At 46.2% G+C, this 12034-nt stretch overlaps 2 protein-coding genes across 3 annotated transcripts in view; one reads left to right on the top strand and one right to left on the bottom strand.

Annotated features, from left to right (window-relative positions):
- CNTRL (centriolin) overlaps positions 1 to 12034 on the bottom strand; it is a 350863-nt gene that overhangs the window by 276465 nt on the left and 62364 nt on the right. The gene's annotated exons all lie outside the window — the stretch shown is intronic.
- The window catches only part of C5 (complement C5), a 149154-nt gene continuing 144317 nt past the window's right edge, over positions 7198 to 12034 (top strand). For both annotated transcript variants that reach the window (XR_004540904.1, XM_033961430.1), the window contains exon 1: positions 7198 to 7463. Coding sequence is in view for 1 of the 2 variants with exons in the window: in XM_033961430.1 (XP_033817321.1) it covers positions 7399 to 7463 (65 nt within the window). In the remaining variant the exon portion in view is untranslated. The remainder of the gene's footprint in view (positions 7464 to 12034) is intronic.

Genomic DNA, 12034 nt, shown 5'->3' with positions numbered 1-12034 from the left:
GACCGTGAAAAGGGCAGCTGCAGAAGTGGAAAGCCCCAGATAAGTAGGTTAGCTAAAGAAAGCCCACAGATAGAAGAAATCAGGATAACAGAAGTTCCAACAAATGCTCCCACAGAAAATTTTCTTTTATTGAACCTCATTTATGTAACCATTATTCCAAACATAACATAACATAAATTATGTCTGAATTGTCATGACATCAGAAGTACATATGGAGTAGTTGCAGGTGATGCTTGGGACAGTTCTGATTATGTTAGTTTGGTTTTATGTGTTTTTTTAATAGAAGGGTTTTTATTTCTTTTTTTAAGGTTTTGTAGTTTGTGGTCGAGGTCAATAGGTTGTAGAGTTGGGGGTCAAGTGTTGCAGCTCGAATGGCTAGGAGGTTGTCGAACAGTTTTTTTCTTTTGACGTTTTTGGTTGGAGGGTGTGTGAATGGTGCGTGAGTTCTCCTATGTCTGTTTGAAGTGGATTGAATTATTTAGCTGAAGAAATTAGTTACCCCCCCCCCATTCCACACACATTAATTCTCTTCCATTTTTGTTCCCATTATAAAAAAACACTGATAAGTTCCCAGGAAAAAAATACATTAAAATAAGAAGTGAAAACAAAGGCCCCTACAGATGAGAACATAACATAAGAATAGCCTAACTGGGTCACACCAATGGTCCATCATGCCCAGTAGCCCATTCTCATGGTAGCCAATAGTGCTGCCCGATTCAGAGAAAAATATTTCATTCGATCCGATTCACCCTGTTGAATCGATTTTTCGATTAGATTCACTGTTAATGACACCGCTTTTTAAGTTTAAACAAAGTATAACAATAAATTTCACAACAACAATAAATTTCACAAAGTACTTTAAAAAAAAAAAATCACATTTTTCCATTAAAGCAGTTCTGGAGACATTTGCTTGAACAGTCTTTTTTCCCAGTCCATAAGCAAGCAATATGAAAAAGATTTCCTTAATTATCTACTCAAACATTTTTGCTATTTACTTTCATTGTACCTAGACTATTATTCAGTAGAAAAAATTTAGTTTGTTCAATCAAGCAGAACATTCACTCATAGAAGTCCAATGTCCACACAGGATTTGATTGAACAAACAAATTTTTTCTACTGAATAATAGTTTAGGTATACTGAATAGCAAAAATGTTAAAGCCACACAGAAAAGCAGTAAAAGTCAATAGGTTCTCCAAGTGGGAACAACTGAGTGCACCAATCCAGGGCAAGCAGACGCTTCCCCCATGTCTTAATAACAGACAATGGACTTTTCCTCCAGGAATTTGTCCAAACCTTTCTTAAAACCAGCTACGCTATCTACTTTTAACATAACTTCTGGCCACTTCATTTTTAAGCTTAGATCTTTCCTTCCAAACAGAGACCTTGCTAGATGTCAAATACAGCACAAGGTAACTTCACATGGACTTAACTGTGCAGGAAATGAATCTCCTCATACACCCACCATATAGTGCAAAAATGTGCAAAGGTCTGTTTTTTTCTTTCGATCACTACATAGCTTAATGCCACACAAGCAGCGCTGTTACAAACATATTCTGAAGGTCAATGCTAAGGTTGACAAAGTTTCCTTCCTTGGACCAGAAGGAGATACTGACAAACCACTGGAAGAGATTCTAAAACAACTACCCAGAAATAACACCCAAAGACCCACTCAGTGTGTGAACCAGTTGAGTGGAGTGGACTAACTGGGGGTGGAAATGGGCCCAGAGTTTGCTCAGCAGAATTTCCCAGACTACCTCTTCCTCTCAACACACTGACATGCTACCACCACCACCAACACTAGGAACACCTCACCGAGTATGCCAGCAATGCTTATAAACTTTATAAAACACATTATTATATTTTCTTATAAAGCATATATTTTAACTGAACTCAGCCTTGCCATTCACAAAAATAGAAAAGTTCCCATTTCAAGCTGTCTCATGTACACTTTTCAAATCTAACATATTGTAATCACAAAACAGAAAATAAAATTATTTTTTCTACCTTTTGTTCTCTGATCAATATTCAAATCTTGTTGGTCCCAGGCTCTTGTTGTCTTGCTTGCCAGGGTCTCCTTTCTCCGTGCTAACCATCCGTCTGCCATCTCTGTTCTCCCCTTCCGTTTCCCTTCCCTCTCCCGGAGATCTGGCATCTTTCCTTTTTTTTGTCTCCATCCACAGATTCACCTTTTCTCAACTCCCCACCACCCCAGGATCCACCATCTCTCCCTTTCTGTTCCCAACTATCCTCCTATCCAGTATCTCTATCCCCCCTCCACACCATCCCCTGTTTCCAAGTTCTCTCCCTTTCTGTTCCTTCCCTCCCTAAATCCCATTATGCACCATCTCTCTCCCACTCCTCTGTTTTTAGACCCATTATTTCTAACCCCCAAAGTCTGGCATATGCACGTATCTTTGAACCCCCCCTTCCCTCTCTCCCTCTGTGTACTTTTACACCAGGACCCCCCTCCCCCGAAGGTCTGTCCCCCCTCCGAAGGGCTACACCCCACCCCTGAAGACCTGCACCCCCCGAAGGACTTTACCTCCCACCCGAAGGTCTGTCCCCCTCTGAAGGCCTAAACCCCACCCCTGAAGGCCTGCACCCTCCCCGAAGGATTGTACCCCCCACCCGAAGGTCTGTCCCTCCCTGAAGGCCTGCACCCATCCCGAAGGCCTGCACCCACCCCGAATGCCTGCACCCACCCCGAAGGCCTGCACCCACCCCGAAGGCCTGCACCCCCGAAGGCCTGTCCCCCCCCTTGAAGGCCTATCCCCCCTTAAAGGTCTGCCTGTCCCACCCCCTTGTAGGCCTGTCCCCCCTTAAAGGTCTGCCTGTCCCACCCCCTTGTAGGCCTGTCCCCCCCCTTGAAGGCCTGACCCCCCCTTGAAGGCCTGCCTGCTTGTCCCCCCTTGAAGGCCTGTCCCCCCCTTGAAGGTTGGCACCCCCCCAAAGGCCTGCACCCCCTTGTAGGCCTGTCCCCCCCTTGAAGGCCTGCCTGCTTGTCCCCCCTTGAAGGCCTGTCCCCCCCCTTGAAGGCCTGCACCCCCCCTTGAAGGTTGGCACCCCCCCAAAGGCCTGCACCCCCTTGAAGGCCTGCACCCCCTTGAAGGTCGGCACCCCCCCTGAAGGCATGCACCCCCCCTGAAGGCCTGTCCCCCCTTGAAGGCCTGTCCCCCCCCTTGTAGGCCTGCACCCCCTTGTAGGCCTGTCCCCCCCCCCTTGTAGGCCTGTCCCCCCCTTGAAGGCCTGCCTGCCTGTCCCCCCCTTGAAGGCCTGCACCCCCTTGAAGGTCTGCACACCCCCCCCCCCGAAGACCTGCACCCCCCCTTGAAGGCCTGCCTGCCTGCCTGTCACCCCCCTCCCCCTTGAAAGTCTGCCTGCCCGCCCGCCCGCCCCACCCTGAAGGCCTGATGCCCCGACCCACCCCGAAGGACCATTCGCCCCCCTGGCCTCCCCGCACTACCTATGAAGCAGCCGCAGCAGGATCGCGACGTCAGCTATATTTGCGCTACTTAGGAGCTGCTTCCTGCGTCGCGGTCCCACCCCCTCCTCTGACGTCAGAGGAGGGACGGGACCGCGGCGCAGGAAGCAGCGCCCAAGCAGCTGAGGGATTGCTGACGTCGCGATCCTGCTGCGGGCTGCTTCATAGGTGTGCTGGAAGGTCAGTGGGGCGAGCGGTCCTTCGGGCGTGGGGGGGGACTGAGCGGCAAGGCCGGGACCACCCCCTCAGGGCTGGTACCCGGGGCGGCCCGCCCCCCCCCCGCACCCCCCTAGGTACGCCACTGCACCGAACCAAACTGATAGAAGGAGAATGAGCTTCTTCAGGGATCTGACCCAGTTCTAATACCTCTCCGTCTCCGTGCCGACCGACCCCCTCAAGGACCGACCCTTGGAAACATGTTTTCAGGCTTGGAATCCAGTTAAAAGGCAATAGACGCTCTGTCTATACCTGGGACCAAACTGAAAGAAATTTGTCCAGCCCTGGCAAGTTCAAACCCAACTCAAACCAAATTCTGCACTCCTGGGGAAGGGGGAGGTTTTGCTTCTGAGAAAGTGCTCCTTAGTACATCAGAATCTCTGTCTGCTTCTTGGCACCAGCACTGGAGAAATAATGAGACGCCCTACTTTCTTTCTGCATGTGAAGCCATCTGGAGGGGGGGGTGTGTGTTTGTGAGTACCAGAAGGCACTGCGAGGAAGGAACGGGGTATATTAGTAGATCTGTGTGTGATGGAGGGCACTAGGGCCAGCAGGAGTGAGGTACATAGTTAGAGCTGTAGAGGGGGGGGGGGGAGAAGGAGGGTGTCCCTATTGCAAGGGAGGAGTGAGGTTTTCCCTCGCCTTTTCTTCAGTCCTAAAGTTCACATTTTCTGGCTTTGGCTGCCTTCAGCAGTCATGCGACCGGGTAACAAAGCCCCCCTGACCCTGCACGCTGTCTGATTCGGCTGCTGTTGAACAGTTTGCGTGCCGGAACCCTTCTCAGGCTGAGTGGAATTTGGGTTATGAGCTGCAGGGAGTGGTTGTGAATTTCTCCGTGAGAACCTTGTGCATCCTCCTCCAGCTTGAGTTCCGATCCTCCCCGAGGCTGACGTATTTCCTGTTGCCTCAGCTTTCAACAGCAATCTGACCTGGAGGAGGGGAGAACAAGGCCTGGGAATGCATTTATCTGAGTTTGGGGTTTAGGTTTCTGCCACTTGGTGCTGAATGTAAGACGCGCGCACGAGGACGCGCACGCGTAGACGTCCGCACGTAGACGCCCGCACTAGACGTCCCCACGTAGACGTCCGCACTAGACGTCCCCACGTAGACGTCCGCACTAGACGTCTAGTGCGGGCGTCTAGTGCGGACGTCTAGTGGGGACGTCTAGTGCGGACGTCTATTGCGGACGTCTATTGCGGACGTCTATTGCGGACGTCTAGTGGGGACGTCTATTGCGGGCGTCTAGTGGGGACGTCTATTGCGGACGTCTAGTGGGGACGTCTAGTGCGGGCGTCTAGTGGGGACGTCTAGTGCGGACGTCTATTGCGGACGTCTAGTGGGGACGTCTATTGCGGACGTCTAGTGGGGACGTCTATTGCGGACGTCTATTGCGGACGTCTAGTGGGGACGTCTATTGCGGGCGTCTAGTGGGGACGTCTATTGCGGACGTCTAGTGGGGACGTCTAGTGGGGACGTCTAGTGCGGACGTCTATTGCGGACGTCTAGTGCGGGCGTCTAGTGGGGACGTCTATTGCGGACGTCTAGTGGGGACGTCTATTGCGGACGTCTACGTGGGGACGTCTAGTGCGGACTCAAGCTGGAGGAGGATGCACAAGGTTCTCACGGAGAAATTCACAACCACTCCCTGCAGCTCATAACCCAAATTCCACTCAGCCTGAGAAGGGTTCCGGCACGCAAACTGTTCAACAGCAGCCGAATCAGACAGCGTGCAGGGTCAGGGGGGCTTTGTTACCCGGTCGCATGACTGCTGAAGGCAGCCAAAGCCAGAAAATGTGAACTTTAGGACTGAAGAAAAGGCGAGGGAAAACCTCACTCCTCCCTTGCAATAGGGACACCCTCCTTCTCCCCCCCCCCCCCCCTCTACAGCTCTAACTATGTACCTCACTCCTGCTGGCCCTAGTGCCCTCCATCACACACAGATCTACTAATATACCCCGTTCCTTCCTCGCAGTGCCTTCTGGTACTCACAAACACACCCCCCCCCCCCTCCAGATGGCTTCACATGCAGAAAGAAAGTAGGGCGTCTCATTATTTCTCCAGTGCTGGTGCCAAGAAGCAGACAGAGATTCTGATGTACTAAGGAGCACTTTCTCAGAAGCAAAACCTCCCCCTTCCCCAGGAGTGCAGAATTTGGTTTGAGTTGGGTTTGAACTTGCCAGGGCTGGACAAATTTCTTTCAGTTTGGTCCCAGGTATAGACAGAGCGTCTATTGCCTTTTAACTGGATTCCAAGCCTGAAAACATGTTTCCAAGGGTCGGTCCTTGAGGGGGTCGGTCGGCACGGAGACGGAGAGGTATTAGAACTGGGTCAGATCCCCGACCCACCCCGAAGGACCATTCGCCCCCCTGGCCTCCCCGCACTACCTATGAAGCAGCCGCAGCAGGATCGCGACGTCAGCTATATTTGCGCTACTTAGGAGCTGCTTCCTGCGTCGCGGTCCCGCCCCCTCCTCTGACGTCAGAGGAGGGACTGGACCGCGGCGCAGGAAGCAGCGCCCAAGCAGCTGAGGGATTGCTTACGTCGCGATCCTGCTGCGGGCTGCTTCATAGGTGTGCTGGAAGGTCAGTGGGGCGAGCGGTCCTTCGGGCGTGGGGGGGGACTGAGCGGCAAGGCCGGGAACACCCCCTCAGGGCTGGTACCCGGGGCCGCCCGCCCCCCCCCGCCCCCCCCTAGGTACGCCACTGCAGGAAGCAATTCACTAAAAAAAATGAGGGACACGGACTGGGCTGACCGATCCAAAAATAAGCGACTGCTGAGGACCAGTCGTTCAGGTCCTTTCCGACTGCCCTGCCTTCTGCCGCCCTGCTTCTCTGTTCTCTGCCCCATCTGCTTTTGGCCCAATCTCCTGCTCTCTGGCCCATCTGCTCTCGACCCAATCTCCTGCTCTCTTCTCTATCTGCTCTCAGCCCGATCTCCTGCTCTCTCTGCCCCTTCTGCTCTCTTTCCTGCAGTGCAAGCCCATGGTTTTAACCCATGGGTTTAAAGCAGGTTAAAAACACAGGCAAGTGAAAATTTTTTTTTTAAAAAAAGGTAAAAAGCTCTGCAGGGCACGGAGGGCCAGCGCATGCGCAGACCATCTACAGATGGTCTGCGCATGCATCATGATCTCTATTCAGCGATTCCTGCAGTCAGTTGGGGGTGTGATTCCAATCACCCTCATTTGCATGAGGGCGATTCATGAATCAGTCCTCACAGATCCGATCCGTGCCCTTAGTGAATCTAGCCCTGAGTCTAAATTTGGTTTCCAGAACCTCACCACCACATTTCTCTATGTCATTGGTACCCATATAACATTACTATGTATCCCAAGATACCCCATATTAACACATGTGGAGACCTAACACCTTAATAACTAGTCCCTAAAGAAATTTCAGGGTCTGAGGGTTTATGAAGTTGACATTTGCATACAGAAAGGCATCTATGTTCCAAATTCTGACATTTATTAACTTTCTGAGTCAAGTCTCAAACAAAATACACACTCATCTGAACCAGAGGTCAGCTTCACTGACACATCTATAGAGCTGCTTCTGGTGATTTAACTAGGATGATATCTGCGACAGAGCACACTATTGCAGCTTATTTATTTATAAGATAACTTTGTGATTTTTATTTCTGCATGACCCATACTCCCCTATATTCTTGATCTGAATCTCTGACTGCACCACACTTTTGTGTCGTCATGGACATTTTAAAACTAATTTTTGCTTTTGCAGTATGTGGAAGAATTCAGAGCCAGGAGCAAACGTGAGTGTATTTTATAGTTTATGTTTCGACTTAATATAAAGAAAAGCAAAGATGACCAGGTAATCAAGCTGGCAAATAAATTTAATAAAATCTAACTCATACAAAAATGTGTTGACTTAATGTACTGCATCTTCGTGACAAGACAGCTGGGCAGTTTACAAGTCTGTGTTAGATACCCACATGAATTTCTGTGAAGTGATTTGTAAACCAAAAGTAGAGGCTTACAAGGCTGGCCTATCCATTAGGCAAACTTAGATATTAGCCTAGGGCAGCAGCTTATGGCAGGCAGTGCAGAGCACCTACAGTCAAAATTAAATCATAGATTCTGACAGTCATACTACCCCCCTCAAAAAAACAACAAAGCAAACAAATGCCAAACAAACCAGGAGGTATTTCACCAGCAGAGAGGGATGGTCAGTTGTCAAATAGCCCATTTGCCCATATTGTTCTAAAAATAATGGTGTGGTAGTGATTAGAGAATGACACGGAGACAAATTTTTCCCCGTTCCTGCAGGAACTCAACTTCCCCATCCCAAGTTCTGTGAGTTTTGTCACTGTCCCTGTCCCTACCTCAGCCCCAGCCCCATTCCTGTAAGCTCTGCCTTAACCGCACAAGCATCAAATACTTATGATTTTAAAGTGTTTGAGGCTTGTGCAGATGAGAACAGAGCTTGCAGGAATGGGCCAGGGACAGGAAAATAAGTTCCCGTGGGGAAAAATTTGTCCCCGTGTCATTCTCTAGTAGTGATCATGATTATTGTGTGTGGGGGAGGGGGGGGAGATGGACAAATGGCATAAAATTTAATTTTGCATGGCTGAAGGTTTGCGTAGGATACTTACTAGCCTTGCACTGGCCATAGAGACTTGGGTTATTTTATAACCAATTTCAGGCATCATAACACAAAACAAATGCATTCTTACACTCAGTCTAGTCTAGAATAATTTAGAAAAATGTCCCAGAATTATACAATGGTAATATATGTAATTAAACCTCAAAAAGTATTTCAGTTCATTTTTAGATTTCAGGCTGTTGATCTATTTGCTATTAAGCAAACATCAACTAGCACTTGTTTCAACAGAAGAACATTCTGATCTGCTCAAAATCTATGCTGATTTAAAACCACATTTTAGGTGAGGAAGGGAATTTGCAATAAAAATTATTAGGAAATGAAGGAGGGGAAAATAAAGCACACCTGTAAACTGCTTGATTTAAACCATTTTCCACCCAGACTATTTATTCAATGTTGAAGTCTGTCTATTTAATATGATTTTTTTTTCTCAGAAGTTCAGGATTAAAGAAAATATAATCAGTATTATTACATTTAACTAAAATTTGCAGGGAAATTTTAAAAAGAAAATTTTCTTCAGTTGAAACCCAAATTGCTTTCATTAGAAGCAACATATTGTGATAGAGTAGAGTGGGTTGCTGTAACAACATCTGGAAAGACCTGAATGAAATTGTATCCCTTTCTTTTTTAAAGTACTGTACTTTCTTAAAACCACAGATGTATCCTTCTCTGATATAAAGGTCACCAACAAAATAACCCTTGTTTTAATGTTAATACATTACATTAGAGATTTCTATTCTGTCATTATCCTGACAGGATTCAAAAGTTGAATGAAACCAAATTCTTCATTATGAGTCAAGTGATCCAAGGCATCCCCCTCTTCATTCCTTTCCACCCTCAGACTAACAATTAGCAGTTGAAAGTTTCATTATTGGATAGACACACAGGGGCAAATTTTATAAAGGATACCTAAATGTTAGGCGTCATTTAGACGTCTAGGAACACAACGCTGAGTGTGATTCGATTATGCATAGATGCTCAATAGAGAATCGTGTTTAGTGGCATCCAGTAAATTTAAACACATCTATATAGTTAGATGTCCTTTATAGAATCATCTTTTAGGCATTGCAGAGATGTCCATTCAATGTCTATAGCGTTATCGTGTTTCAGTGTTATGACATTATTAGAATGACGATTTTATGCTGTGTTTTACATTACAATTGCATGCAGTAAAATGGCACCCCTATTATAGTTATTTATCTTTTAATTATTTATATACCACTTATATCCTAAGTGGTATTTAACGACTTTATCATATTTTCCTTCTGTCCTGGTGGGCTCAAACTTTTATCTGGTCTACTTGGGGCAATGAGCTCTAACTACTGTGCCACACACTCAGCTTATATCCTCTTGATTCACAAGCAGTCATTTCTCTAGGATAAATATCAAACATGTACCTTCAACAATTGTCCAGTTCTTCTGCTATTTTCCAAAAAAACTCATTTGGCCTCTGTGTTCCTCAATCAAAGCATATGAAAATATATATATATAATATTGCACACTAAATCTTTTTTTTTTGGTGTAAAGATAACTCCTCTTTGATAATAATGGAAAAATATGTTTAATATTGCATTACTCAATCAAAGCACATGAATATATATATATATATATATCATACTAAACCTCATTCCCAAAGTTTAAGAAAATAAGAAGAGAAACCCTACTCACATGGCTGTGGCTTGGAGCAAGTGGACATGCTTGATGCACAATCTTGACATCATTGTGACATCATCAATATGCACCTAGATAGCAGATTGTCACTACAAAAAAAATAGGAATATGTGCTGGGGTACCTGACCATACTAGAGATTTGAACCCACCACCTTGGGAAGATGGAAGTACCTTTAACCACTGAGCCACAGGAGCTTCCATTTAGGCAGCGGTTCCTATTATTTTTTAGTGACATTCTGCCATTTAGGGGCATATTGATGATGTAACAATGACGTCAAGATTGTGCATACTTGCTCTGAACCACAGCCATTGTGAGTAGGGTTTCTCTTCTTATTTTCTTAAACTTTGGGAATGAGGTTTAGTATGCAATACATTTGTTTATATGCTTTGCTTGAGTAATGCATTATTAAATATCTTTTAACCTTAATAGAAAACTGGAGTATTCTTTACACCCAAAAAACAAAACCCATACCACTATTTAACCTGTAAGCGTTCTGAGCTCTTTGGAGACAACAGGATAGAAAATGAATTAAATAAATAAATATATCTGGACACCTCCTGCATGCCTAACCCACATCTAACTAGCACCTAGCTATCGCCCAACTAAAAGTAGACCTGGTTTTACAATGCCTACATTTTAGGCAAGAATGTAGTTGCATTAGGACGATGTGCGGCATGTGATTCTGTAAATAGACGTCCATATTAAAACCAAGCCCACATCTATCCCATTAGGTTCAGCTTTTTCCAATGGGTGTCTTTGAAATTCTGGATGCCTATTCTGTGAATCGCGCACAGTCTTTAGACGTCTAACTTCCAATTATTGCTTGTTAAAGTCATTCATTGTGCTCATTATTCAATCTATTTGGACATCTATGGATGCCTAACTTTAGGCGTCCTTTATAGAATTTGCCCCAAAGCTTCCTTGAGATATTTCTAAAACAAAATCTCCATGAACAGTAAGGCCCTGATTCTGTAAGCAGTGCCTGCAGTAGCAGGTACCTACAAAACAGGTGCCTGCCATGTGTCAATTACCGACAGGTGCCGCTTTCAGAATCGTGGCTCCCAAGGACCCTAGGTATCGGAAATGTAGGCCAGGGTTTTACAGGCCTACATTTCTGGCACCCAGGGTCCTTTCTGAATCACGGCCAGTGGTGCATAGTGATGCTGAAGTCTGGTGCTGCTCCTAACCATAACCTCTTCCGGCTGCTAGCCGCCAGAGACCTAGGTGCTGGTCCTGGAGGCCATATAGCGATGGCTTTTTTTAATTTTTTTTAAATGAGGGTTTAATTGTGTTTTAATGATGCAACCAATTATCACACCACTTAAACCCAATTTAATCAATTAAACTTCCCCCCCCCTTTTGCTAAGCTGTGGCAGAAGTTTCTTCCACAGCCTAGAGCGCTATATGCTCCGACGCTGTTTTGACGCTCATAGAATTCCTATGAGCGTTGGAGCATTTATCACCCCAGGCTGCAGTAGAAACCTCTACTGTGGCTTAGTAAAAGGTCTAAGTTAGATGGCGGCAGGGCAGCTACCACTGCCTAACTTCCGGCGGCTGTTGTAGAATCTTGCCTTGAATGTCTTCACCATTAGACAAAACTTGGCAGTCACCTAGGGCAGCAGCATCTAATAGAGCAGCAAAGAATAGCTGCAATCAAAGCAAAATGATAGATCCTGATATCTAAACAAACTCAATGAATTATCAGTGTATGCTTTTATCTGGGGAAGGTAATTTAGCCCATTTAATTAGTAAATGACTTCTGGAAATTTCCCTAGTTGTGTACACACACACACGATATAAATTTTAACATAACATAACATAGTAGAGTAGATGACGGCAGATAAAGATCCGAATGGTCCGTCCAGTCTGCCCAACCTGATTCAATTTACATTTTTTTTAAACTTTGTCTTCTTAGCTATTTCTGGGCAAGAATCCAAATTTTACACATTGGGGTAGACTCAGGGCTCCTTTTACTAAGGCGTGCTAACCGATTTAGCGCGTGCTAATCGATTTAGCATGCGCTAATTATTAGCACGCGCTAAATGCTAATG

This window comes from Geotrypetes seraphini, chromosome 10 (genome assembly GCF_902459505.1).
Source record: "Geotrypetes seraphini chromosome 10, aGeoSer1.1, whole genome shotgun sequence".
Classification (NCBI taxonomy): domain Eukaryota; kingdom Metazoa; phylum Chordata; class Amphibia; order Gymnophiona; family Dermophiidae; genus Geotrypetes; species Geotrypetes seraphini.
This window is presented reverse-complemented; position numbering and strand designations above follow the sequence as displayed.